At 43.2% G+C, this 24,674-nt stretch overlaps 2 protein-coding genes across 2 annotated transcripts; one reads left to right on the top strand and one right to left on the bottom strand.

The window, feature by feature from the left end:
* Window positions 1-3,885: 3,885 nt before the first annotated feature.
* On the bottom strand, window positions 3,886-22,185 carry atp8b1 (ATPase phospholipid transporting 8B1). Its single transcript, XM_057019215.1, has 30 exons — window positions 21,982-22,185; window positions 16,980-17,140; window positions 16,756-16,853; window positions 15,622-15,735; window positions 15,439-15,537; window positions 15,289-15,350; window positions 15,141-15,213; window positions 14,889-14,959; window positions 13,024-13,106; window positions 12,784-12,942; window positions 12,454-12,542; window positions 11,775-11,965; window positions 11,595-11,679; window positions 11,343-11,466; window positions 10,067-10,110; window positions 9,726-9,882; window positions 9,460-9,648; window positions 8,861-8,973; window positions 8,562-8,726; window positions 8,315-8,426; window positions 8,086-8,161; window positions 7,809-7,941; window positions 7,594-7,722; window positions 7,362-7,518; window positions 6,992-7,215; window positions 6,794-6,877; window positions 6,435-6,680; window positions 6,174-6,312; window positions 5,287-5,417; window positions 3,886-5,190 (listed from the first exon to the last, which is right to left on the bottom strand). The coding sequence occupies exons 2-30, from the start codon at window positions 17,131-17,133 to the stop codon at window positions 4,957-4,959; spliced, it is 3,735 nt and encodes a 1,244-aa protein (XP_056875195.1). The 5' UTR covers window positions 17,134-17,140; window positions 21,982-22,185; the 3' UTR covers window positions 3,886-4,956.
* On the top strand, window positions 22,095-23,818 carry LOC130517385 (uncharacterized). The gene is made up of 2 exons (XM_057019216.1): window positions 22,095-22,218; window positions 22,682-23,818. Exon 2 carries the CDS (start codon window positions 22,838-22,840, stop codon window positions 23,696-23,698), a length of 861 nt encoding a protein of 286 aa, XP_056875196.1. The 5' UTR covers window positions 22,095-22,218; window positions 22,682-22,837; the 3' UTR covers window positions 23,699-23,818.
* Window positions 23,819-24,674: the final 856 nt, after the last annotated feature.

Below are 24,674 nucleotides of genomic sequence, written 5' to 3'. Positions count from 1 at the left end.
CTTCCTCCTCATCCACCACCCTCGTCTTGATGAGCTGAGATTTTCTCTCTCTCTCTCTCTCTCACACACACACACACACACATTCACCAAAACTAAGTTACACGTTTAACTATAGGAAACCGTAATGACAATATTTCCATTATTGGCCAAAGGTAAAGGCGTGAAGATGAATGCTGATTTTGGATTTATTTCAGTCATTTCATGTCTCAATCAAATTAAAAACAGAGGCAGAAGAAAAAAGTGTGAAACATTGAGAGGCCGACAGCAGAGCAACGTGTCCGTACTGCTCCAGATGTGGAACCATGTTTCTGAAGCGTTTCGGGATTTTTATAATTAGGACACTTGCAGGGATGAATCATTGCTAAAAAAAAAAGATAAAATATGGATTAAAGGTCATCAATATTGGATCTATTGGTGCAGATGAAAAATTCAAAGGTCGTCAAAACAGACACAGCTTTACCTTCAAACAGGAACTCTGCCATCTGTCATTTATGTGTCTAAACAAGCATTTTTATCATATGAGACTCTGTAGGCCTCAAGTAGAGATGCAGTTTCATGTCTCGTGTGCAACAATGCTAATGTTGCTCATGGAAATCTTAAATTCCAAATTTTGTTTTCAAGTAAGAGAGAAAAAAAACTGTTTTCTTTCAAAAGACCAACAAAACGTTCACTGGTAAACTGGGACATTAAGAAAAAAATGGTTTTTAAAAATGGTCAAAAATGCAAATAGGCCAAACTGTAGTGGAATATTTAACCCTGTTTTTTTTAATCTTCTTTACTGTGAGATTGAAAATGTCTTTTCTTTGAAAGTGAAACTTGAACCTCTCCAGTGGAATAAAGCCTTAATAACAGATCATTTCTCTTCCTTTCCCCTGATATCACCACATCTGTACTTGCACTTTTTAAAGTGTTTGCATCCATCTGTGTGTTTCTGTTTGTGTCTCTCCTGCTCTCCTCTCACTGCCAGATTCTTATTTTTCCCAGGGAGTGTGTGGTCCTGTCTGTGTGAGCGTGTTCCCGTCTTTGTGTGTGTTCCCTCTGTCCTCACCTCCAGGCGAGTCGATCCTCTTACTGTAATACCATTGCCTAATCTCAGAGGCGTATCAGGGGGAGCTTGCAGTGCTCGCTACTAATAGGTTCACACAAATGGGATCGAGTCAAAAACCTCCCAATCCTCCTGCCACTGTAAATATGGAGAGTATTATCTAAGTCTGCCTGCAGGCCACCGATGTGGAACTGATGCAGATTTGACAGAGAGGCTGAGCGATAGCAGCCAAAAAAGGGCTGATTTAACATGCTGTTAGCAGTGTTACAGCAGTAATTTCATCGGTTGCAGGGATGATCACGTACAATTTGAACTTTTTAAACCCCACTGAAGGCTGACAGTTAGGCACAATTTAGGTCTGAAGTCAACGTAACAATGATTAGAAACCTCCAAAACTTATTTATCTCTCTAAAATTTCTGCTTTTCCTTCTTGGTAGCATATTGTCCCTAAAATGGCTGATATGTTCATCATTTCTGAATGGAACAGAAAGAAAACAGCTATGACTGACTCTTCAAAGAAAAAACCTTAAGGGTTTTTAACAGTGCCTGTTGTTCAGCACATGAGGTGGAGTACCTTCTTTCACCTTCACCATCTTTCTATTCCCCCTCACGTGCTTTCATTTCATTTTCTGCTACCTATTGTTCAGCAAACACGCATCAATGTGAGGACAGATCGGCTGAAACGGTCTACAAATATAAGCATTTGCACGGCTCTTCATCAGGGGATTACAGACGCGGCCAGATGGCCATAAATTAGGATGAATAATTTCCCAGAAACATTGGTGTGAACATTGAAGCGCATACAGAGTAAATGTGCTGATTACTGCAGAATGGATGCTGCCACCTGAAATCTCCGCCAGCCCATTGGTAACCTGATGACCTTTGGAGTAAAATGGAACTTCAGCTAGCATCTCATCCGTTTACTGGTTCTTTGTTGATGCTGATCAGTGGCTGCGCTGTCGCCTCGCAGCAGGAAGGTTGTGGCTTGGAATGACTCTAAACCCAGGTGTGATGTGATGTGTGTGTGTGTGTGTGTGTGTGTGTGTGTGTGTGTGTGTGTGTGTGTGTGTGTGTGTGTGTGTGTGTGTGTGTGTGCGCGGTGCAGCGCGGATGCCACCACGGTTCCCGTCACATGACAGTTGTTCCAGCAGCGGAGCCACAGGCCTGGAGGGTGACTGCACTCTTGTTCATATAATTCCAAAGTAACTACTGGCTGTTGCCCTCCAGAGTCATTCAGGCAGACACATAAAAGTCTTTTCACATTAAAGGCTTCCTGGTAAATTGTTTATGCTCTCTTTTGTATGTATTAGAATTTTTTATATTTCTTTTATTTCTTGTCCTTCTTTGGGAGCTCTCACCAGTTTTACAGAGCTGCACCTGCTGCTCACCAAACTTTGCCCCTTATCACAGAAACAGCCTGGAAGCGCCTCAAATATCTGAGAATTAGGCTGCAAAAACAGCCTAATGATTTTCATTCTGCAGAATGTTTCAGTCTCTGACCATCTACGTAACGACACGAGTATAAATTTGCCATTTTGTTCTGTCTGTTAATTCAGAGACAGCTCACAGAATTAAACCGAGATGGAGCTGCTGATTAAAGTCTGACTTGCTGTATTCACCTATTTGACCAGATTTCTGTGATAACCATAAACTAAATAATGATTCCAGTTTTTGGTCTCCAGACTCTCCTTTGACTGCGACGCTACATCAGGTCTAATGCAATACATGATTCCTCATTATTTAGTTTCTGGAAGAAATGAAGTAAATAAACACATGAAGGTGAACCTCTACCAGGAGGGATAGTCAGACCCATGCAAGGCAGAAATAGGAAATCATTCATAAAAGAACATTACACGGTATTTCGTGTGTCCGTGTGAAGTTTCAGTCAGGACGATTTGTAATGAACGTGCGTGACACTGATGCTGCCTTGGTGTGTATATGCTGCCCTCAAGTGGCCAAAAGAAGGAAAACCCAAGAACCTGCTTCACAGCAACATGAATGTCTTTTACTTGGTGAAGGCTTTTCCTGCCTGGTAGGATAGAAGCCCCGGCTGGATTACGGCCCTCTCGGACTGGGTTTAGCACCGAGAGTTCCAATTGGATCAATTTTAGACCAGCGTTGTTATTTCTTGTGTAGTTTTTCTGCCCCCTGCCCTGTATTTATCTACGGTATCACCGCCTTCAGCGCTGCATGCTGCCCTACTGACCCCACTGACCCACTCAACTTGACTCTACTGGCAGTTTATTTTAATTAATATAATGTATTTCTGTATGTTCTACCTATTCTCTCCTTCTACCTGTACCCTCTCTCTCTACCCAGCCGGCCATCAGCAGGAGGGTCCCCCTACATGAGCCTGGTCCTGCTCAAGGTTTCTTCCTGTTAAAGAGGAGTTTTTCCTGCCACTGTTGCTTGTCTGGGGTCAGGCCCTGGGATTCTGGAGAGTGCCGAGAAACAATTTGGATTGTAAAAGATGCTATATAAATAAAGATTGATTGAATTTTAACTGTGATTAGCAATCACACACCAAAATCTCACCTCTTTCATGATTGACCAACAGGAGACAAACATCAATAGTCCGCATTAAGTCATACTCAGATGTCACTTTTAATGTTAGAATGTCTAATATTTTATATCAAATTAATATATTTTATATTAATTTAAAGCAAATGAATCAATTTTATTCTTGATTTTGGAAATGTCTAAAAGGTTGCAGAGAACCAGCTCACCAACCATTTAGGAGCTCATTCATGAGATATAATGTAGTAGATATTAAACCTGTCCTGTAGAGCAGCCGAATGGCCTCAACACGTGACAGCAGAAGATTCTTGTGTGACGAGCACTTGTTTCAGATTGGCTTTTATTAACAACCACACAATAAAACACCGTCATCAGACAGATCCAAGTGTTGGAGATCCAGGCGGCAGCAGCTCATCTTCTGGCTCCACTCTTTCCTCACTAAACACATGTTTGAATCAGACATTCAGGGAAACATCAGCTGATTGGCTTCTTTGGATGATCGTAAACCTCAGTGACACACAGGAAAACGATCCTTATTCTAGTTTCACCATTTATGGAAGACGTGATTCAGATCTCAGGAAGCTAACATGGAGAAGAGCAACAACATAATGAAGGCCATGACCTCCTCAGTGACCTCTGTCAGAAGCACAAAGTACTATAATATATAGTCTGAAGCGAAGAATAATGAACATGAAGGACTGTTTACATTGGAAAAGGATAAAAAGACCAGCATCTTTCATGATCCTAAAGGAATTCTAAAAGATCCAGAGCAGGAGCAGGAGGTTGCTTGCTCATAGTCCAACACTCACCTGTGAGCAGCACCATCACTGTTAACTATTTACTTTAAATTAAGGCACTCTTGAACCTCCGCTCACACGTGCTAATGACGGAACAGCAGCATCCCTCTTTGATTTACAATAAAAAGGTTAAAAGGTCACATTACAGCTGTACGGCGAAGAACTATATAATCCCTGAATTGGAACCTGGATTAAATGCAGTTGCAACAACAAGTAAAAGATTCCACACATCTAGCAGGCAGCAGAGCCATCGTTTAACACAGCTTCATGTGCTGCCGCCTGAAATGGAGAAACTAATTTAAAAAAAATAAGACTATGGTCTTTTAAAAATTCCTGAGTTGAATAACATTGTGGTCACAGCGTTACTGTGTGACATGGAACCTCCAGGGCAGGAGGACTGTGTCTTCGGTGAGCTTTCAGGTGATGGGCAGAAGGAGCTGGAGGCAGAGGTCTCAGGACCAGAGCATTTCTGTGGCGTGGGACCAAACCTGCTGGTTAAACTGGGGAGTGCTTCCTGTGCAGTTCCTGATGACCACCACAGCCTCTCTCCATCATTGCCAGCTCCTCACTTTTGCTCCAGCTGCTCCTCAGCCCTCATTAGATGTTTTCAGCCTCTCTCCGAGGGACCTCCCTGATGCTCTCCTGGGGTGCGGCGCGGGCTGCCGGGCGCCGTCGGATGCTCCGCCCTGATGAAATAAGGTCGGCGTAGCCACGCGAGTGAGAGAAGGCGTAAGCGGAGCGCCGGGAGCGCCTGCCACGCTGGAAGGCTGATGGCTTCCTCCTCTCCTCTTCTAGCATTTCCAGCTCATACTTCTTCCTGTTTCTTTGGACCTGAGGAATGATGGGGACAATTTTAGGCTTAAACACTGTCCACATTGTAGTGACCGTGTCAAATTTCATTCATTCAGGCCATTTCCAGGCCCCCACCTTGTCCCCGACTGAAGGCCAGATGGTGTGATGAAGGAACTGAATGCAGATGACGGGCAGCACACTGATGCCCACCGTCAGGATGATGGTCAACCACAGGTAGGGTTGACGCAGAGCATTGGACGCTGCGCCTGGTCACCCACAACAAAGACACGTTTCCATCAGAAAGCAGAGAAACTGGCCTCGGCTGTTTAACCTCGCTGAAGGTTGCTAGCAAGCAGGACGTTTGATTGCAGTCTTTTTCAGACTTGGGTAGGTGATAAGGTTAAACATGAAGGACCTCTAGAGGTCACTCAAGACCGGCCAGATAAAGTTCAAAGTCCTATCTAGACAAACCAAAATGACTTGAGACAGAGATAATTGAACTAACTTAACTTAAATTAAGCTACTTTAATGTAATTCATTGTGTTTTATGTCATTTATGTCACACTTTTCAAATAGCATCATATTGTTTCTAGTTGATGGATCCTGGATTAAAAACATTACTGTCCATCACAGTGACAGGGCTCAAAATTAAAATGCCACAAAGACGTTTAAAAAATGCAGTTATTCCAATAATAGTTGAATTTGCTTTGTTTGAAGCAAAAACAATGTCCGATTGTTTTAAACACTTTTTTAACATCTTTGTGGCACTTTTTATGTTATTTCAGCCCGTCACGGTGAGACGGACAATCATTGCATTGAGTATCAGTGGCTGTATTGACAATTATTACAAGTGCCGATACTTTGAAATAAGATACACGTATCCATATGGGGCCGATACGATACACGTATCCGTATGGGGCCGGTACGATACATGTATCGGTCCTTGGTACTTGCACAGCCCGAGTAAAAAGTCTGAAAGGTTTCTCTGAAACAGAAGCAGCAAAGCTAAAGACATGACTGACCGGTGAAGGTGAACGCTGAGGGGAAGAGCACGTGGATTCCAGCACTGTGAATGTCAAACATGATCCCAAAGTAAATGGCTATGCTGCCCAGGACTGCAAAACAGTTGACAAATGTCCAGTAGGAGGTGTCTAAAGAGATCTGAGACATGAGGAAAAGACCAATCCAGATGTTAATTCACCAACAAAGCGCCATCAGACCACAGTCAGCGATCTGACTTGCCACTAAAACTTCTTCACTATGTGTGTTTCTGTGCAGCCAACCTGCAGGTTGACAGCAAAGACGAGGCACGAGGCGGTGACCACAGCCAGGGACTGGTAATCAGAGGGGGCTTCTCCGTCCTGTCCCATGGTCTGAAGGAAGGCTCCATAAGGGATGAAGAAGATGATGAGCGAGACGAAGATGCCGTGGAACAAACTGATGAAGAAGTTCTTGTAGTTGAACAGTGCCCCTTGTTGACCAGGCAGGTAGAGCTTTGGAAATTTCAGGCTAAGTTTGTCATTCACATCCTGAAGGAGCAAGGTGGAGAAGGATGATGATGGAGATGGTAATGAGGAGGAGGAAGAGGAACAAATGAACACAGTTTTGTTACTGTTGCCCCACAAGGACAGTCGGTTTTTACCTGGTCCAAAAGTCCAACTAGCAGAACGGGTAAACTGCTATAACACAGGTTGTAGAGAGTGATGAACCAGTCTTCATAGGCAACCTGTGGACCAGGAAGAGTTACTGCACATCTGGATAGTTTAGTTCTCATGACATTAAGGCTTCTACTGGATTATGTGAGCAGCTCCAGTATGAAAGGGGAGCAGGTGGTGCTGACCTGTGAGGAGTATCCACTGAAGAAGGAGTACCAGAAATGGACGAGTGTGAAGGCAAAGTTCTTGAAGAAGAAGAAACGGAGGAACTTGCACATCCTAATGTAAGACCATCGTCCATGCACCAACAGGAGGCGCTGCAGGTAACGGAACTGACCAAAGGCATAGTCGCTGGACATGGCAGCCTGCATCCCCTCCTGGCCACTGATTCCAACACCGATGTCTGCAGCTGGAGGAGCAGAAGACCAACAGGTCAAAACAGCGACACCCCTCGTCTAAACCCTCGTGTTCACCCAGGAACGACCCCTCATTCAACCCACTAGCATCCATCCCTCCTTCCTGCCCCCGCTGGCAGCGAGGGACACCTGGGCTTACTTTTGATCATGTTAACGTCGTTCGCTCCATCTCCAATGGACAGCGTGATGGCCTTCTTGTACTTCTTGACCAGACTCACTACGTTAGCCTTCTGCTTGGGGGTGACGCGGCAGCAGATGACGGCCTCACACTCACAAGCCATGTTTACAAAGTCGATCTGCGGAGACATCCCATCAAGTCACCCTCCTCCTGCGGGCACGTTAGCAGGAAGGTTTCCTGTGTTCACTTTCACCTGTCTCATCTCTTTCTCCTGGTCGTCCATAGGTTGTCCGTCCTGAGGGCTGCTAGGAGGCAGTCGCTTCCCAAGGCGGCGCAGACGCAAACGGCGACGTTTTTTCTTCTTTTCGTACAGAATCTCATTCTTAAGAGAGAGAAAAGACGGTGTTTTGCCCGTGGTTGCATTTGTAACAAACCCGACTGTTACTCAGGTGTTGACGGTGAAGTTACCAGCCATCCCCCCGTGATGATGAGTGCATTTTTGCCTGGCTCGTTGAAGAACGGCTCTACGGGTCTCTTTTTGCCAACACGAACGGCCTGAGGCTCGATTCTTCTGCGAGCCTGACGAATCCTCAGTTTCTCACTGGAGACAGGAGGAAGAAGGTTATGTAGATGCTTACACTTTTCTAGAAGTAATCTGAAGGTCTGACAGAGCTCTTATGGGATTGTTGTTGCAAGACCTTGCAGCACCATCAACTGCTGAGGAAGTTTACGTTTATCAACTCACTTGACGTCCTCGCCGTAGTGGATGTTCATGTCATCCGTCAAGAGTGAGCAGGAGTATCCAATGTTCTCAGCGGTTTCTGAGGAGGAGATGAAACGCTTGAAACAACTACGGCAGCCAGAGGGGGGAGCGGTTGTCCTGAACTTCCTCAGACAGAACAGAGGTTTTTGGTCTGTTCTTAGAAACAGGAGTCTGAGCAGATGTTTATGACTCCTCTTTCTAGTGATGGTACCTTTTTTATCTCCAGTCAGGACCCAGATCTTGATATCAGCTTTGGCCAGTTTGGCAATGGTTTCTGGAACCCCGTCTTGAAGTTTATCTTCAATAGCGGTTGCTCCGATCAGCTGGAAAATGGAACAAAGTGGAACAAGGAAGAAATGGAACAAAGTGTGACTAACATGTGACTCCGAGTACCAAATTAAATGGCAGTTAAAGTCACCCAGCCGGTTCAACCAGTTATGAACATCTGCTTCACCCACCATAAGGTTCTTCTCTATCTCTTCATACACCCTGTCCAGGGCCTCATCTCTGTTGGCCATGGCCACTTGGGCCTCTTTATGTTTCCTGGACCAGGCTGCAAACTCGTCCGTGCTGATGTCTTTGTAACACAAGCACAACGTCCGCAGGGTTGCGTTGGCAAATTCCTGGAACACAAAAGGGAGAGTGTGGTTCCCTTCAGAAGGTAAAGCCATGCATGGGTCATTCACTGTGGCCCTTAAAGATATTTCTCTCTGCCGTCTTCTTGAGAAACACTGAATTAAATGAGAGGAAAACCCACATCCAGAGCAGTCTGTGTAGATTCTTTGTATTTTGAATTTGGGGAAAGCCGCTCATAGATGACGGTGTCGGCTCCCTTGCAGTAGAGACGGATACGTCCATCAGGAAACTTCACTGCAAGACAGGAGCACAGGTCAAACACTGCTCTTCAGGCAAAGCTCTGCATAAAAAAGCTGATCATCCGTCTGCTTGTGACTGGTTTCCAGTTTAGCCAGTAAGACTCCTTATTAAGTCTTCATATACAGGGTAAATATATAGATTATAAATATATACAACTGAAAAAAAGGATTCTCATTCTTTTAGTGTTAATCCTTGACTGACTTTATAAAAATTTAAGCAACGCGTCGTAAAATGTGCTTTAAGATTATGCTAGCTAGCAACGCATGGCTAGCGGTCAAGATATAATTAACTGTTGCATCATCGTATTCATGTCAGAGTTTTGACATATTGATGTCAGTTTGACATCAATGTTTTCATGCACGGCTCAACTTCATTTAACTATTGGAGAGATTGTTTCCCAGCATATTTGGCTCCAAGTCTTGTGGACCAACACTGAAAACCAAAAGCAGCCTTTAAATATCTGAGCAGTGCGTCTCGTACAGATGATGGACATTCTCTTGCGGACAGAGTTGAAGTCCAGCAGTGCCAGCATTTCATAGGTCTGCTCCTGCTCCATCTCCTTGATGGTGATGGTGTCCTGAGTCCGAGACAAAAACACGAAGCCAAAGTTCCTGGCTGCTGTCACCAGGGCGCCTTCGTCAGGAGAGGCTGCCTGGTACACCAGCTCTCCTGTCCACACAGCAAAGAAACAGTCAGTGAAACTGATTCAGTCTCCACAGCACAGCAGCCAGCCCTGGGATTTTCACCTTCTTTGTTCTCAACCATGACGGTGTGGCAAAGCGAGAGCAGTTTGAAGAACTCCAAGACATCCTTGTCTTTCCGGGATCGGATACAGGCCACCAGAGAGTGATCCATGAACGTGAATTTCCTGTCAGCAAGACGATTCCAGCTCCAGTCCACTGGCTGAGAGGAAAACACGAAAGCTGTTACTAAGCAATATCATTCCTTGTTGTTCTTCTAATATTTTTACTGGTGGAAAAGAAAAAGACAAACAGCCAGACACTCTCCTCTGAGGACAGTGTTCAGGCTGCCTGTTAAAAATAAACAATTAAATAAATGGTTTCATTTGTAATGTGGTTGTTTTTACCCTTCCTCGGTCCAGGGTCACTCCCTCTGCAGTAGTCGGATCACCTGTGGAGACGACAGAAAAACATCACATGCACACTCACAAAGGAGCACCTGAACTGATCACAGCTGAATATCAGCACGTCTTTGTCAAAAGAAAAGAAATATGAAAATAGAAATCTCAATTTCATGCAGAAATTAAATAATAAATAAAACATGTCTCAGAAGCTCGTACTGCCATCAAACCAGTTGATGTTGCGAAGCTACGCCCGCAGGGGGCGCTGCTAGCTTAGCTTTGTTCTTTCTGCCTCATTCAGTCCATCACTGAGCAAAGCTGCAGCTAGACTAAGGCTGTTTCCGAAACCACACACTCGTTCCCTATTCACTCCTCACTACATGGGGGACATGGATTGAGTGAACTACATAGTGCACTCAATTTAAAGTTAGTATTCGGACAACGTCGTCATTTAGGGCGCACGTAAAGTGACGTCATGGTGTCGCATAATAATTACGAACCGGTCGCCGGCAAAAGTGGCCAGGTCAATTTAATTATTTTAACCTATCAGAAATACATACAGCAGTCATTTTATGAAAATGCAATATTTTACCCTATAATTAACTTTATATAATAAAATGAAATATTAATGTCAATAATAATACAATAACAATTACTTATTACCTAAAATAATTAGTGTCCCTTGACATTTTCAAGCCAAGACGTGATGGCACATTCTCAAGTCATATTCCGCTGTAGTGAAAACAATTAATAAAGCAATTTTTCATCAAAAAAATGGATCCAGAGCTACTTTTCATCTTTGTAATTATTCTTTTACTGAGATTCTGTCACCTGGTGAGGAGCAGACAATTCCAAAGAACTATTTTAAGTGAGGGGCGGGGGGGATCAGTGAAGATTGATTTTTTTTTTTTTTTACACATTTATGTTGTAATATTTTAAGATGATCATATTGGACCCCTACTGAAAAAAAATTCTTATTTCCAAAAATTTCATTTATCAAACCACACAGTAGAAATTACGTTAAAAAATGTATCCCATCAGTAAAGGCTGATGGGATACATTTTCCGAGTTAGGGTGCTTGCTTACTTTTCGCAGTGCATTGTGGGATACATTTAGTGCACTACATAGGGTACAGCGATGCTCACTAACAATTCGAACACCATTTCAAAATAGCGTCCACACTATTGAGTGCACTATGTAGGGTATAGGGGGTGGTTTCGGAAACAGCCCATGTCAACTGCTCACAGTACGATTATACAGAAGCAAAGTGAAAGCTGGGTACCGTAGGTGCGCCCCCCAATTGTGCATTTCTTGAACTGCATGATGTTCTGTGTCAGAGTTCCTGTCTTGTCAGAGAAGATGTACTCGATTTGGCCAAGCTGTTCATTCAAAGTGGTCGTTCGAGCCTGGAGGAGCGATCGAGACACAAAGGTGAAAGTATGACAACAGGTCAATTTTTTTTATTCTTTCTGTGGAAGCAGCTCCAAAAAGATATGTGAAGATAAAGAATATGAATAAGATACTTTTAATGCACCTTTGCTGGAGTGTCTTTGTCTGCAAAATACATCTGCAGGTCCCAGTTGATGAATTTACTCTGACCAAGACGAATTACTTCCACACTGAAACAGTCGTTAATTCATTTAAGTGAGGCGCAGACAGCGTTTCCATGGTTACAAAAAACGTGTGTGCAAAGGTTTCAGGACCTTTAACTTACCTGACATAAAGCGAGATGGGCACCATGGTGTTGAGGACAATAATGTAACCCCAGAAGCTGAGGAATCCTCTGTAGGAGGCGCTTTGGTTGCTGCCATCGTACAGATACCAGGCTTTGGAGCCGGTCTCTTCGTACCAGAAGGAATGACCGATAGCCAGACCTGCTGCCACCAGGATCAGCAGAGCAAAGATCTGCAGGGTCACAGGAGATCATAGAAGAGGTTTTACTAACCCCCAGGAGGGAAGCTACCATTGTTTCTAATAACATTTTATATATATATATATATATATAATATATATATATATATATATATATATATATATATATATATATATATATATATTATATATATATATATATATATATATATATATATATATATATATAGGGTACAGGGTGTATATATATATATATATTCATGTTGGTTTGTAAATCCCAAAACTCTTTTGCACTTTATACTACTTGCCGGGACAATTAAGAAAGCTGGACCATTTTTCATCTGTACTCAGAAATATTTCTGAAATCAACATGCTGCTCTTCTGTATCAATAATAAACCCTCAATTGCCTCATTCTAAAATAACCACAAATCATAGAATGATGACGACTGTTGTAGCTTATTATCTGCTTCCTGACCTTTCCTCCTCTGCCTCCTCCACTGATAAAGAGGGACAGACTCACCGTGTAAACGGTGTAATTCATAAGCTCGTCAATTTTAGTCCTCTTGAATCTCGTCTTCCCACCGTTCCTCATGATTTTGGTGTCAGCTCCTGCCACAAACAGTGAATATTTACAGTATCATGACTCCATTATCACTGCTCACAACTGGAGGTTTATTAAAATTACTGTCAATGCGCTATGATTTCATCTGGACATTAGAAGTCAATACAGACTTAAAGTGTCCAAACGTGACCTTTATCGCGACCCTTAACTTTAGACATGTTTAAAAATGACTGTAGGAGTGAGCTTGTGCATCAGTGATCTCATCACATGTACAGCTGCGACTCAGACCTGCAAAAATAACCAGCCCGTGACACTCCTCCGTGTTCCGGATCTTGCAGCCCCGCAACAGCATGTTGTCCAGATCCAAAGGGTAGCGCTCATCCTGCCACTGCATCGTCCCCGTGAACTTGTCCAGACGATTGTTTGGTTCTTCGCACTCAATGAACGCTACAGACAATGCAGCACATCAAGAGATGGATTTAGAAAAGAGGAGCTGATGTTGCCATTTTTCTGGACAACCACACTCACCATCAAATGCTGCTAGCTGCTGCTCACGCTGCAGCCTCTCATCAGTCACTCTGAGTCCGAGCTTAAACTTCAAATTGGTCTCTCTGTAGAGAAGGATCACACATTATAATTATAAATATAACATCCAAACCAGCCGAAGGAGTGTAGATATGAAGTAAATCTGAAGGGTGCGACAGTTTAGCGAGCCCAGACTACATCCTCCGAGCAGGAACTTCCTCTCAAAAGAACCCAGCAGAAACAGAAGCCAACCAGTTGTTCTGAGCCACGACTCCACCATCACTGGTGTCTGTGTGGTGAAAACCAGTCATCCACCAGTTTATGTTTACAGTACTGGAACCACCTTAAGATGGAATTATCTGGAAAGAGGTTGTGTGGCATTTTTCTCCAAACAACTCAATTTTGGTTTCATGTCGAATGTTCCCAGTCATGAAGGTCAGAGAGAACTGTGGCTTAAGACAATTCAACTGGACTTCCTTTAGTTTTACGACGACGTTTCGCCACTTAGCCAAGAGACCTCTTCAGGTCCACTTCAGGGGTGGATCCTCCTGGCCATCATTATGGTGTTGAGAGTGAAACTTCCTGGGGAGGGAGCCTAGAACAGCACTGGACGAGGCCGGCAACTGGTTTGGTTTGGTTGCATCTGACCGCGGACTATTTTGCCAGTATTGCTGAGGAACCAGTTGGCCTTTGGCAAACTTCAAACCTGCAGCAATGTTTTGTTTGGACAGCAGATTTTGTTTGTCCTCCCATCAACTCTGTGTTGATTAATGTTAGCATGAGCCACTTCTGCTGGTCGACACTGGAGAATTCTTCCTCACCTCACTGATCATTCTCAGCTCTAAGCCATCTTTACAGGACGACCAGGCTGAGGCAGAGTAGCAGCAGAGCTGACCATCTATCTTACCCTGGACACAGGAACATCAGAGCTTTCAGAGACACTTCAGGAACAGCTCCTGACGGTTGGTCTTCTGAGAGCTTGTGTGAATCAAACTCACACCTGGCTTTACCCAACACCTCCAACCTGCTTGCATAGCTCAGACTCCAGGTAGGCTGACTAATGGCTCCAACTAGCTCTCAGAGAAGTCCTTAACCTGGGGGTTCACATACTTTCCACCCTGCCCTGAATTTTTGTGTATAATAAAAATAGGAAAACATACAAATTTAACGCGCTGTGTGAGTTTAAGCGCGACTTTTCTTGCAACTTGTGAAAATCTTTACGCTGTTCATTTAGCTACACACTACTTGTGATTATCTGGTCGAGGTGAAATGCATTGTGGGATACAATCTACACAAGTCACGTCTGATGCAAACTAGATAAAAGGGGCAAAGCAGGCACACATCCGGGCACAGGAAACATGTGCAGCCTGGCAGCTTTACTTGTGAAGACAACCTAGGACATTTCACAAGTACAGATGAAAAAATAAAAAAAGGAGCCCAATACCAACTACCAGTAATCATGGATGGGTTTGTCTCCTGGTCTGTACTGAATGCTGGTGTTGCACTCTGTCTGCCTGCCCAGACTATCATTGATCCACCACCAAACTGGTCGTGCTGGTTCAGGTTTCTTTGTTTTTGTCAGTGTAGTTCCAACAGTAAAAGGGTGCATTATTTGATTTTGAGGTGGTTCATATTTAATACTCCAGCACACTCGCCCGCAAGTCTTGTACCAAGTGCTTACGCAGGCAGATTCCTCTTAACAGGTACTAAACTGTTGACTCAACCTATAACGCAAATAAAACCTTATCAGAGTGGTGATTCTACACGAAAATATCAGAGTGGTGATTCTACACGAAAACAAACAAATTCAAATGCCACAATCCAGATAATGCTGTTGTCAGACCTTTGTACGCCTGCATCATTCTTACCCGTCCAGCTCGGCCGTTTCTACATAGCACAGACTGTTTGGGTTGGAGCTGGAGAGCAGCAGGATGTCAGCCTTGGAAAAGAACACAAGAGACTAAAGTCATCACACCCTTCAGGGGCTGCATTGAAAGAAGAATCAATACAGTTGACCATTCTGTTGAATGAATGGCAGTAACCTCCGCTTTAAGTAGAATAATAGATTTTAGGAATTGACTTCATCCAAAGGCTGGCAGTAATAGGTGCCGCGCTCGTACCGGTATAAAGTCATTCTTCTTTAGTCGAACCACATCGCCAACCTCAATGTTCCTCCACTTTGATTCTTGAAACCTGAAGGACAGAAGTCAGGTCACTTTCATCACTGCAGCAGTGCAACAGCTTCAGGATAAACGCTGTCAGTCTGACCTGCCCTCCAGTAGCACCTCACACTTCCTGTTATTGATCTCTTTGTCCATCCGGTGGCGAGCCTGGAGACAACAACAACGAAAGCCGGTGCCGCTTTTGTTAACAAGTTTGAGAAATACCTTGGTTTCATTTTCCAGTGATCTAACTTACCAGGTCATCTACCAGGTCTTTGATGGCAGTGACTCCCAGCACCACCACCAGAGGAATCAGCGTGGTGTACCACGGCAGGGTGGAAATATCCGGAATAATCTATCAAAATCAGATTATTTGCATTCAAATGTTGCTGGATTTTGCAGATCTTACGTATGAGAAGAGGAGAGCTTATAGACAGACCTGCAAGATGAGCAGAGCCAGGAAATAGAGGTTGGCGGCTCTTTTAAACTGCTCGTACAGGTTCAGGGGTAGGAAGGTAAGGACGTTGTACTTGTATGTTTTGATGGCATTCCCCTACAGATGAGGCACACGATGCATTAATAAGCACAGAAATGATGGTGTCAGCATAAATCAGGATTTAATCAATGCCTTTCAAGAGATTCCACAGAAACTATTTCAGGATTTCTTAGTCTAGGCTGGGCCTGGAACCTTCACACATGTACTCCCAGTTCCCTGCCTGTGTCCATGTGTCTAAAGACACTTCTAAATGAAACCCAAGGACTCGTCCAGGCCAGAGCCTGTTGAAACAGGAAATGTTCAAACACAAACTATTGACACAAAGTCAAGCCCATAAGTGTCACTAAGCACTGAACATTGTTGCTTGTCCCATCTTGTGAAATAAAGAGGCTACGTTTGTGCTACGGGAGCAGCGGCCGTTACATTTATTCCTCTTTGGAAAATATCTCAGGCTTCAGCATCCACAAAGATTGTCGACAAACGCTTTTCTGTTAACTTCCTGCTACAGAAACCAGGGACTGCCAACGCCTGACAGACGAGCTAAACATTTATTGAGAAATTACGTTTTCCACCCTTGAACCATTTATTTTGTGCAGAACAGGAAACATTAAGGAAACCATTGCTGCCAAGGTTCAAATGCAGCTTCAGCAGCTCAGGGAATGCTAAGGGAGTTAAAATGACTCAGCAAAAACTTGACAAAAACACATCTCTAGATTAGTGATTTCTGCTTTTAATTATATTTCTTTTATAAATCTTTTGCAAATTAAAAAAATGGCAATGGCAGAGCAAGATCTTTACTCAGCTATTGATGTTCTTTTGAGGGGAATGATTTTTTTCTATAAGAAAAGTCATATTTGCAGCAAAAACAGGAAACCAATGACAGACGTGAAGAAAGAATGTGTTCGATAACTGGAAATTCATCAAGATGTTGTCAATTTATCATAAAAACAAGCCAAAAAATGTTCTCCCCAGCTTGTGTGAGCTGATCCTTATACTCAAGAAGGGGTCTGTACCAGAATGCGAGGTAAAACCTTCAAGTATGACCCTAAAAACAGTTTTACACTGAAGTCAACCTACCGAATATCTGCTTTTCTTTATACACAGGAAGACTTTTTTCTGAAACTCTGGTAGATGGTGATAAGGCCGGTCATTGGCTTTCACTTTCCATGCCATCTCTGAAAAAGAGGTTCTTCTCTTCAATATAGCATAAATTTAATCTTCTGACATGGCATGTTTGTCAAACATCAGGGTCACAGTATAAAATGGATTTCACCATTAGAGTAAGGTTGGGTAAGTCTTACCAGAGACTTGAGGTTCTGCTGGGGGCTGAGGAGCTCCTGGAGGCTCCTCTTCTTCCTCTTCAGTACTGGCATCCAATTCATCATCCGTCTCGTCATCACTGTATGGCATGACCTCATCGTCCGGCTCCAGGGAGCCCACATGGCGCCGGCTCATCTTGGCACTTCAGGGGTCCGAAAAAGAAGAATATGATGAAAAAACAAACAGGTTTACTGCCGTGATGACGACAGGTGAACCCAACAAAAGCAAAAATCATACTAATAAAGTCATGTTGGTTTAACAATGAAGAATCAGAGACATTAGTCAGGCTGTAAAAATGTGTGTTAAATGTCAGGCAGTAGATGTGTGTGAAAGAAGAATGGTACTGCACCCTTCCCTTCTATGCCGTCCTTTCTCAACAGGTTATCACTACAGTTCAACTCACAATAATCTATCTGCAGTTTGTGGTGAGCAGCGATGACTCGGGAGAGGTTAGCTGGTGGGTGACCTGTTAGTTGGATGGTATGGACCAGCAGCTCCCACAGATCATCAGTCCCGTCTGCGAGCAGAGCGAGCGAGCAGAGGAGACTCCAGCAACTACTCCTGAAAACAAACCTCAGCTCGACTCAATGAGCCGAGACCTCCTAAAGATCTGTAGCAACAACTGGAGTGAGGAGAGAACGAGTTTGCCTGAGAGGACATGAGCCACAGCGGTCGGTATTTTAATAGATAATAGAATCTACTGATGTTTTCTCAGCACCTCTGACCACGTCTACAGTCGACAGCATCCAACCAAACCAGCCACACCAAAGAAACACAAGCGCCACTAAAGCCCTGCGTCACGACTACAGTCAATCACAAACTTGACAATCCTTTATCATTGAAGGCACGCACACAGCTAAAAATAACCTTGAATTACAAGATCAGGAACCAGGAACGCTGCGGGCAAAATTCGCTCTGATCACATCCTTACTGCCTGTTGAACAATATAAACCCTGGCTATAAAGTGACATAGGATGAGAGAAGGATGAAAAAAAGCTTTGTTTATTGTAACATCTCAAGCTCTGTCGGACCCCATCGGGTCTCTGATGGGTCTGATTGGGGCAGTGCTGTGTGGGCGACAACAGTTACCACCTGTGTTTTAACTAAATGGCCCATGCAGGCTTATTTCCCGTGACCACTGGACACCTTACTGCACCTGGAACTGCTGCCCATTGGAAACTAAAAGAGCAGTCAGATAATGGGTGTCGATCAACAGGTCTGGCCACATTCATGATGTGGTTTTGGTCCTGACTTCAGCTCACATCAACATGGTTTCTGATGTGTGCTGCTTTTTACTATTCCAACAGTTTGGTGGTTGGTAGAGGATCCAACCACCCCTCCCTGCCCAGAGGACATGAGAACTGTGAGTGGGTTCTGAAGCCACCTTTGTTGTCAATGATGGCAAAAGACAAATAACACAAAAAAGCAGCAAAGTTGTGTGAGAGAAGCTACCAACCAATCAGAGCTTCACCAACAGCAACTCAGCTGTGACAGTAGAACGTCCTTAAAAACAATTTCTGGTGACTGGCTGGGGTGTCGCTATGGGAACAATGGAGGGCGGGAGTCAAGGGGGAAGGGTTGAAGGACGGGGACAGAAGAAAACATACCTGAATGACGACAGTGAAACACGAGTCAGGAGGAGGGTTCAAACAGACAGCAGAGCCAAACGTGACGACAACAACAGTCTGGCTCTCTTTCACAGCTTCTCCTGACAGCCGTGACAAGATTTTATGTGGTCTTTTTATCAAAACGTACGTTCAGCACATTAGCAATCCCTCTGCACTGAAAGTTCCTATCACATGTGAAAGATTGCTACAGTGCTCGCAACCCTCAGAGTTTTTACACCTTCCATCAATTGTTGGTGGGAAAATTTATGAATGGGTTGTTTTAGAAATAAGATCTAGAAGTGTAAATGTCATTTCCATGAGATAAGAGTAGATAAATTAGGGAAAAGGCATTTTTAATTACTCCTGATGCTGTGCTAATCTATCTATAGTTTTACAAAACTGTAATTGAGACTGTTTAAGGTTAAACAAGTGATGAAAATTGTGGAAAAAATTCGAGAAGCGACATGAAAGTAACATTTTTTATATCAAAATTATCTCTAATATAAACAAGAGTATCACATCCAGGAAACAGAGCACTCAACTAAAATATATATTCCTGAGGTTTGTTATTAGTAAACCATCAGGACTTCGAGGAATCATGTTCACACAAGCCGAGACACGCCAAAACCACCCCGAACCCCCAGTGTAACGAGAAGCTTTTAGCCAGCATAACCAGCAAATGCTTCCACCAGTGAGAAAAACAAAGATTTGAGGACTTGATAGCCCAGTTACACCAGTGTCACCCAGAATCATGGCCGACTTGCCTATGTTTCACAAGAAGCGACATGAGCTGTGAATTCCAAGTGTCTATATGACAAAAAGCAAACACTAGAGATTCAGATAAGTGTTTAAAACATTTACACACAATGTGTTAATGCTGGTCCATTCAACAGAATCCCACAACAGGTTAGGTCATGTTCAAGAACATTAATCAGACCATATGGAGCCATCAGCAGCTTCTTGATATGGTGAGAAACAACTTTATTGAACAGAATGATGCAGAGGCAGGTTTCTCTAAAGCATATTTCAGAAAATAAATAAATAATTAGCATCCGTCTGTACGTAGAAACCAACAAACAACCTCTTCACTTTGTTATGTGCCTGGGAACAATATTGTTGCTATAATTATCCCCAGACACCAATGACAACTGTACCTATCCCATAATATTGGCCTACAATATTATCGGCTGATATTGACATTAAAATGTAATATCCAAAACTATCGATATTTGTTTTCTCTTTTGATGACAGTTTTTAGACAACATTCACAGATTATACATCAAACTTTTCAACAGCTTCTCTCACTCCAAATATGAGAGATGCAAGTTATGGTCTAAGAGGACTTTATGCTAATATCAAATTAACACATGAACACATACATACATATATTGTCAAAAGTAGATATAATGTTTTAATTCCAGTGTGTGATGCTAATGATCGGGGGAACCCCACATATACTGGTATTGGTTGGTATCGGTAAAGCCCACACATCCTTACTTTTTGTCCCTTTTTAAAAATAAGAATTCAGAAAAATATTCAGTCTGACTGAAATGTAAGACTGTTAAAAGATTCGGGAGGATTTTAATGACAAATAAGCATTAAAAGAAATAGTTTTTACCATATATTGAATGTAATTAAACAAAAGTAATAATTGGATTGGTTAATAAGTTAAATAGAAGAGTATCTCTACTGTTTGTGACGATAACTTATGAAGCTTAATGAGGTTTAATGATAATAACGCTTGGCTGCTGTCCGAGGTGATTCTGCATTTAACTCAGCTGGAGTCCAGATAATACACCAATACACACTATAAATGAGCTCAGAGAGACACAGATGACTCCCGCTCTGTACAGTTGGTGGGGAAAATAATAAAATGGTCCCTCAAAACAGAAATCTTTTTGAGAGGGTTGGCATTAAATAATGATGAAATGCATGAATAAAAAGGCATCTTAACTTAAATATATATATATATATATATATATATATATAAACACTAGATAGATATATCTATATATCTATATATCTATATATAGATATATATCTATATATAGATATATAGATATATAGATATAGATAGATAAACATAGATAACACAGTGCTACATTTTTACATTTTATTCCTGCCCCTAAATTATGAGTACATTCAAAACAAATTTGTCACTACAACAGGTAGATCTAAAAATACCAAGAAGACATTTAATTATAATTAGTTGGCTATAACACCATTACCAAAATGTTAAAAATAACAATATCAACAGATGCCTTCATGAGTGTATCTTGGTAATAAAGATCCAAAAGGCAAAACAGTGAGTGAAATCTGTGGAACAGAACTTAGCGAGCCCAACACTTTTAGGACGTGATGTCGCCTGTCCTGAGCTAAACCCTCAACACATTTGCTTCTCAAGACACAATTCAAATTCTCCTTCTTGAAAGTTCAATCATTTCCATTGAGACACACAGATTTCCCTAATCAAAGGACTTTAAGAACAGCTTCCACATGCGTGTTGAGTGGATACGTGTGACTAAACCTGCTACCAGGAAACCTTTGCCACACATTTCATTTTGGGGGTTAAATTACTGACGACACAGCAGGAAAACCATCAAGCATCTAGAAAATCATCCACTCAACAGCCTTCTCCAAACACTCCACATATGTAAATGACAGAGTGCAAAGTGAATCAAAGAACATTACACATGCAGATGTGACCTGAATGAGTGGTCTGAGCTCTTTGCTCTGGTAGACCTTTTCAGAGCACCTTGGAATGTGCCATTCATTCAAATTCTGCCATTTGCAAGTTATGACGACAATTGTCATCTTCGTAGAAACTGTACCTGACTCTAAAACTTTTAAAACCCACCTCAGCGATCCAAAAAGTACCAGTTTATACATATATCACAAGAGCATTTCAAATAAAATAGTAATTTCTTATCTCTAAAAAGAATGTGAATATATAACAGCTACAGTTTGCCAACAAGGGCATTTACTTAGACAAAATGAAATGTGATTATTTTCTATGATAGATGACCTGTACAATGCTCAACATTTAATTTGGATAGGTGCCGTTTATGGGCGTGGAAAAGCTAGAAATGCAATCGTCAAACCTTATTTTTATTTAAAGAGATGTGAGCGTTTCTAAGGCTCAAAGACAACTTATGAAATTTAACCAACAAGGCCACGCACTCAGGGTTAGAGTTCGGTGAAGTAAATATTAAAAGATGAGTTTGGAGCACATTTCTCCCCAAACAGAAACTCCCGACAAGTTCTCAAGGTGAGCACAGCCGCAGCCGCCCAGGTGAACCTCCATCCACACACACCTCGGAAGACAAAACTAAAGTCGAGCGCAAACGCACACATCTCCGTGGGTAACGGGACTTACGGTGTGTCTTCCCTCCGCGGCTCGGTATTAAAAGACGGGTCCTGTTCTCAGTCGGTGTCGGGGCCGTTGTGTCACCGCACCATGTTTCTGTCTCCTTCCTGTTTGTAGAGCTCCGCGCCGGCCCCCTCCTTTCCTCGCGCACCGCCTCACCTGCCCGGCCCTTCTAAACCCGTCCGACCGGTCCGACACGCCGGGCGTTTGGAAAGACTGGGAAAAGATACCTTCAACAAACAACAGGTATTCAGGTGGGAAGCCGCCGCGGCGGAAGTGGCGCCTTCTCGGGTCATGTGAGACACAGGCGATTAATTCCTAATTGATCCAGGTGTTCGACCTGGCAGTTGGACGATACTCACAGTTCTGTGCAGATTTGCTCTAGTTTTGGAGAATCGTGTTCACTTATAATTGTGGAGGAATGTCCTCAGATAATGAAGTGGTGGATCTTAAGACCTTTGTTAAACTCTTTAACATGAGTCTTATTTCCATGAAATGTCAATAACAATAGGCGATAAAATTTGTTTTTAAAAAGTTTAAATGAAAATCCTCATTCACAAAACATCATCCTGAAATGATTTGAAGTAACATTTATTTGGATTTTAAGTTGGCAGTTAAAGGTAGGTAATGTTAAATAGTATCCACTCAGTTCACTGAATACAGCAGCAACACCCATCCGTCCATCTTTTACCACTTTGTCCCCTCGCAGGGTCACAGGGCCACCTGGAGCAGCGCCTGGAAGCCAACTGAGTTCCAAACACATTTAAATTTAGTAGGCACAACATCCAACTGGTATGTTCTGTTGTGGGACTGGAGTCCATTCACTAGTAGCCTGTGTCGTCTTGACAAAAGCCACATCTTCTCCATGACATGTCCAGAATCGTCCTTCCATGATGCTGCTCCTCTTCTTTTTTCTGCAGTCCCCCAGAGTGTTCACTCAGCAGGTTGGGTTGTCTTGGGTTTTCAGTCTTGGATCTTCAGTCTTGGATCAGTCTTGGATACAAACTGCTGCACCTCAAGCCACCAGTCTGTCAAACTGATCAAGTTTGCGGATGACACCACCCTCATCGGGCTCATCTCCAATGGCGATGAGACTGCCTACAGGAGGGAGGTGGCTCGACTGGTGTCCTGGTGCGGACACAACAACCTGCAGCTGAACGCTCAGAAGACAGTGGAGATGATTGTGGACTTCAGGAAAGTCACAGCCCCTTTGCCCCCCCTTGCCCTCATGGACTCCCCCATCACCATCGCGGACTCCTTCCGCTTCCTGGGCACCACCATCACCCGGGATCTTAAGTGGGAGCCAACCATCAGCTCCCTCATCAAGAAGGCCCAGCAAAGGATGTTCTTCCTACAGAAGCTGAGGAAGCTCAAACTCCCTCCCAGGATGTTGGCGCAGTTTTATACGGCCATCATCGAGTCCATCCTCACCTCCTCCATCACCGTGTGGTATGCTGGTGCCACCGCCAGGGACAGACTGAGGCTGCAGCACGTCGTGCGCGCTGCCGAGAAGGTGATCGGCTGCAGGCTTCCATCCATCCAGGACCTGTATATCTCCAGGACCCGGAGGCATGCAGGTCGGATCACGGCCGACCCTTCCCACCCTGGTCACGGACTGTTTTCCCCCCTCCCCTCAGGCAGGAGACTACGGTCCATTCGGACCAAAACCTCCCGCTACATGAACAGCTTCTTCCCCTCTGCCATCAGGCTGCTGAACACCAAGTGACTTATCACTTAAGCACCATGTACAGCAGCCAGTCGGACCCATGAACATCACATTACTCCTGCATTGACCTGCACTATTTCTTACCATTTCTGTATATACTGTATATATGTCTTATTTTATTTTATTTATCTTATTCTAATGTTGTGTTCTTCATTCGTTGAATGTCGCAGCGTCACACCAAGACAAATTCCTAGTTTGTGTAATACTGTGTATTACACGAACAATGGCAATAAACCTGATTCAATTCAATCTTGTTTCATCTTGGTCACTGACCTCTTTCCTTCCTCTTAGTGCACAGTTTCAGAGTACTGGATATGGGGGGACCTCTTCAGAGAACATCTTTCAGTCTTCTGTCTGTCCTCTTAATCTTTCTACATACTTGGCTTATGTGTTCCTTGAGGCTGCGTCATGATTCCCGTTTACCAGTGTGAGGGTGATGTTTTGGTCACCCGCGCTGTTCGTTCACTAGACTCAGATCAACCACGCAAACAACAGGGGGCCTTGCAAGGGAGAGCTGACGAGCAGTTCAAGCTTCCTCTCTCAACTCCGTCCGTCTGCTGCTCGCTCTCCTCTTTTATTTGGTGCACACAAGATTTATGTCAATCTGACCTCATGATTCCTTCTCCTCCTATCTCTACGACTTCCTTGTGTCCTTGAACATGGTACCTCTCAGTGCTGGGTACCTAACAGCTTCAATACTTGGTTCAAACACTCATACATTCCTTTTAATTAAACATTCTAAATCTACTTACTATACTTACTGTAGCATTGAAACGATAATAGTAATAACAACAATAATTCTTCTCACACCAGTGAGATCCTAATGTATTTGCAGCACGGTGTCTCCATTTGTGATCCTTCAGATCACCATCTAAATATATTCATGTGATTTAATAGACATTCCAGGGTCACTGCTGGTAAAACCAATAATAAGAATTATTTTTAGTTTTATTTTAGTGTAAATATACAGTATATC

The sequence above is a fragment of the Takifugu flavidus genome, chromosome 20, assembly GCF_003711565.1.
Source record: "Takifugu flavidus isolate HTHZ2018 chromosome 20, ASM371156v2, whole genome shotgun sequence".
Taxonomy (NCBI): Eukaryota; Metazoa; Chordata; class Actinopteri; order Tetraodontiformes; family Tetraodontidae; genus Takifugu; species Takifugu flavidus.
Note: the sequence above shows the minus strand (reverse complement) of the source record. Positions and strands in the feature narration are given on the sequence as shown.

Excerpts from the sequence above, each read along its gene's own strand:
- atp8b1 (XM_057019215.1), bottom strand. The coding sequence starts at position 17,133 with ATGAGCCGGCGCCATGTGGGCTCCCTGGAGCCGGACGATGAGGTCATG. Across the intron at positions 8,162-8,314 it reads CCTGACTGGAGATAAAAAAG|AAACCGCTGAGAACATTGGA; the intron begins GTACCATCACTA and ends TCTCCTCCTCAG. Across the intron at positions 7,216-7,361 it reads CGACGTTAACATGATCAAAA|CTGCAGACATCGGTGTTGGA; the intron begins GTAAGCCCAGGT and ends CTGCTCCTCCAG.
- LOC130517385 (XM_057019216.1), top strand. The coding sequence starts at position 22,838 with ATGACATGTCCAGAATCGTCCTTCCATGATGCTGCTCCTCTTCTTTTT.